The following is a 3726-nucleotide window of genomic DNA, read 5'->3' as shown; positions in this document are numbered from 1 at the left end:
ATCGAAGCAGTGGTCAGTGGAAACAGCCTTAGACAGCCACGAATGTTCAAAATTTTCTAGCTTTGGCTAGTTATTACCGACGATTCATAAAGGAGTTTTCTCAGATAACCCTACCACTCACCCACCTCACTAAAAAAGAAGTATCATTCAAATGGACAGAAGAGTGTGAAAGAAGTTTTGAAACGCTGAATGAAAAACTAACATCTGCACCGGTATTGACATTACCAGATTCCTGGAAATCTTTTGAGGTATATTGTAATACTTCTTTAAAAGGATTGGGATGCGTGTTGATGCAACACAAGAATGTGGTAACATATGCATCATGGCAGTTGAACTCCACGAGGAGAATTACCCTACTCATGATCTTGAGTTGGCAGTAGTGGTATTTGCGCTCAAGATATGGAGACATCATTTATATGGGGCTCTGTTGGAAGTTTTCTCTGATCATAAGAGTCTGAAATACATCTTTGAACAAAAGGACTTTAACATGAGACAACAGCGATGGATGGAATTTCTGAAGGATTACGATTTCAAGCTAAGTTATCATCCGGGAAAGGCAAACGTAGTTGCAGACACTTTGAGTAATAAGAATCTGAGTATTTATTGGATGATGATGAAAGAAGACGAGTTAATTTTAACATTTGCAAATTTGAGGTTAGGAGTGAAGGAAACATCAGAAGGAGTCATCATGGCACATCTACACTTGACTTCAGATTTAAAGACAGCCATTCGACAAGCGCAATTCAAAAATTCAGAAATGTCAAAACTATTAGCCAAATTAGAGGCGGATAAACCAGGAGAAGTGGGACAAGACAGTGATGGATTGTGGAGGTTCAAGAATAGAGTTTGTGTACCTGACCAAGGAAGATTGCGTTAAGAGATTTTGACGGAGGCTCATTAAAGTAAATTTTCGATGCATCTAGGCACGACCAAGATGTACCAAGATTTGAAGAGCATGTTCTGGTGGCCGGGACTAAAGAGGGATGTGATAAAATATGTATCTAAATGCTTGACTTGTCAGAAGGTTAAAGCAGAATATTAGAAACCCTCAAGAAGACTACAACCTTTAGAAGTGCCTCATTGAAAATGAGAGAGAATCACCATGGATTTTTTCAATGAATTACCAAGGACGTCGGCTGGGCATGATGCTATATGGGTTATAGTGGACAGCTTGACAAAGTCGGCTCATTTCCTTCCAATCTGAGTTAACTATACATTGGAAAAGCTTGCGCGTTTGTACATTCAAAAAGTGGTGCGACTGTATGGAATACCTTCTTCAATTGTTTCCGTAGAGATCCGAGGTTTACATAAAGGTTTTGAAGAGCTTTTCAAAAAGCTTTTGGCATAGAGTTGCATTTAAGTACAGCTTATCACCCACAGACAGATGGACAGTCAGAACAAACAATTCAAATATTATAAGATATGCTGAGTTCATGTGTAATGGAATAGCAGGAAAACTGGGACAAGCAATTGCCGTTGGTGAAATTTACCTACAACAACAGTTATCAACAGAGTATTAGAATGGCCCGATATGAAGTTCTTTATGGACGATGGTGTCAATCTCCACTGTAGTGACACCAAGGGAAAAAATATAGTGCGTTGGATCTAAAATTGGTGTAGGAAATAATTGCTCAGATCAAGAAGATTCATGAGAAGATTCAGACGGCACAGAGCCGACAAAAGAGCTATGTCAATAATAGGCATAAGCCTTTAGAATTTAGGGAAAGTGAACATGTTCTCTTGAAAGTAAGTCTTACCACCGGTATAGGTCGTATCCTTAGAACCAAATAGCTAAACCCTAGGTACATAGGTCCTTTTCAGATCCTTAGTGCTTCGTTTGGTTAGTGGGTAGAGATAAATAAGACATAAACACAAAGACACAAAATGATATAGACACAATGAGACATAAAATTTGAGAACTTGTTTGGTGCTCAAGGACATAACACTTCTTGCAATTTATCATTCTAATAAAATGACAATATTATCCCTATCACAAACCATCAACACCACATCTTTACCATTATTTCAGTTCAAATTACCACCATTAAAACCACCATAACCATTTCTCTACCACCATTTCAATGCAAATTACAATTATTAATAATAGCAAACATAGAATAAATTAAAAATTCAGATCCAATCCAATTTAATATATAACCACAATTTTCAATCAACATCTAAATAAAAAATAAATAAATAATATATGAAATAAAAAATAAAACAGAGAACTAGATGGATCTAGCAACGAGGAAGAGAGGCGAAGGAATTGTAGAAGAGAAGCTGAGTCGAAACTAGAAGAGGCGGAGAGACGAAGGTAGATCTATGAGGCAGATTGAGAGAGGGAGAAGGAGCACGATAGAGGCGGTGGCGGCAAATTTGGCAAAGATAGATGCAAAACAGAGGCGGCAACGAATCTAAGCGGAGGAAAGCTCAACGATGAGGGATCCAGGGAGGGAGAGAAGAGTTGAGGCAGTGGAGATAAGAAAGATGAGGAGAGGCAGTGAAGGAGGAGGAGGAGGAAGAGGAAGAGGAGGAGGAGGAGGAGGAGGAGGAGAGGCGGCAAAAAAGCACAAAGGAATGGAGGTGGTGGAGAGGGACAGAGAAGGTGAGGCTACGGTTGAGGTGGGAGGCATCGAGGAAGAAAGGATGAAGTGAAGAAGAAGGTAGGAAAAAAGAGAAAAAGAAGTGGATTAGAGTTAAAAGGAGTAGGGTATAAATGAAAATAAAGAGAGATAATGAGGATAAAAGTGGAAATAAAAAACTGTGTTTGTGTCTCAAATATGTGTCACAGGTTAAATGTGAGACACAAAAAATATGTATTTATGTCCATATGTGTTTCACCGTGTCTATGATAATTTTATGTCTCATTAAATAAACAATATACATGTATCACCGTGTCCATATCTTTGATGGACATAGACAGCAATCAAACGGGACATAGGAGAGTCGGTCCAATCGCGTATCAAATAGCTCTTCCACCTTTCCTGTCCAACCTTTATGATATTTTTCATATCTCTCAGCTTAAGAATTATAATCCTGACCAGATTCATGTCTTGCGACCTGAGATAGTACAATTACAGAATGATCTAACATATCCAACAACACTGATCGAGATCATCGATAAGAGTGATAAGCAGCTATGAGGCAAAATGATTTCTTTGGTCAAAGTAGCGTGAGGACGCAATGCTAAAGCTAGGCATAATTGGGAGCTAAAAGACGAGATGCAAGCAGACTATCCTCACCTCTTTGCAGGTAAAGGAAATTTTGAAGGCAAAAATTTCTTTAAAGAGGGTAGAATGTAACATCCTGGTTTTTGCAATAGATTCGCATATGCGAGTTTTACGTTTTGTTCGCGTAACGTCTATGATAAGTTCTTTTGATATCCTTAAATAAAATGAATAATAATGTAATATTAATATTATGTTATTATTTAATTTTATTTGACGAATGACGGTCACTTGAAAGTGGCCCAAAAGATTGTAAAAGCTCGGCTTTACTAATATCATTTACATTAGTAATTTACCTAATCCTTATTTTAATTAAGTACCACCACTTGAGATAATTAATTGAGTTTTTACCATGTCTAATTACCTTAATTATCTTCCAAGATATTTAAAAATTAACCTCGCTGACTCACCGGCTTAAAATCGCGACACGTAGCAGTTAATGTGCCATATGTCGCAACGCATGCCTCCTTTCCTTTGATTAAGTGACACTTAGTCACTA

At 37.8% G+C, this 3726-nt stretch overlaps 1 protein-coding gene across 1 annotated transcript; it reads left to right on the top strand.

Annotated features, from left to right (window-relative positions):
* Window positions 1-280: 280 nt before the first annotated feature.
* On the top strand, window positions 281-877 carry LOC112717842 (uncharacterized). Its single transcript, XM_025769774.1, has one exon. It carries the CDS (start codon window positions 281-283, stop codon window positions 875-877), a length of 597 nt encoding a protein of 198 aa, XP_025625559.1.
* The last annotated feature ends 2849 nt before the right edge of the window (window positions 878-3726 follow it).

Source organism: Arachis hypogaea, chromosome 10, assembly GCF_003086295.3.
Source record: "Arachis hypogaea cultivar Tifrunner chromosome 10, arahy.Tifrunner.gnm2.J5K5, whole genome shotgun sequence".
Taxonomy (NCBI): domain Eukaryota; kingdom Viridiplantae; phylum Streptophyta; class Magnoliopsida; order Fabales; family Fabaceae; genus Arachis; species Arachis hypogaea.
Note: the sequence above shows the minus strand (reverse complement) of the source record. Positions and strands in the feature narration are given on the sequence as shown.

Bases quoted from the DNA above. Each gene is read 5' to 3' on its own strand.
- LOC112717842 (XM_025769774.1), top strand. From the start codon at position 281: ATGCGTGTTGATGCAACACAAGAATGTGGTAACATATGCATCATGGCA.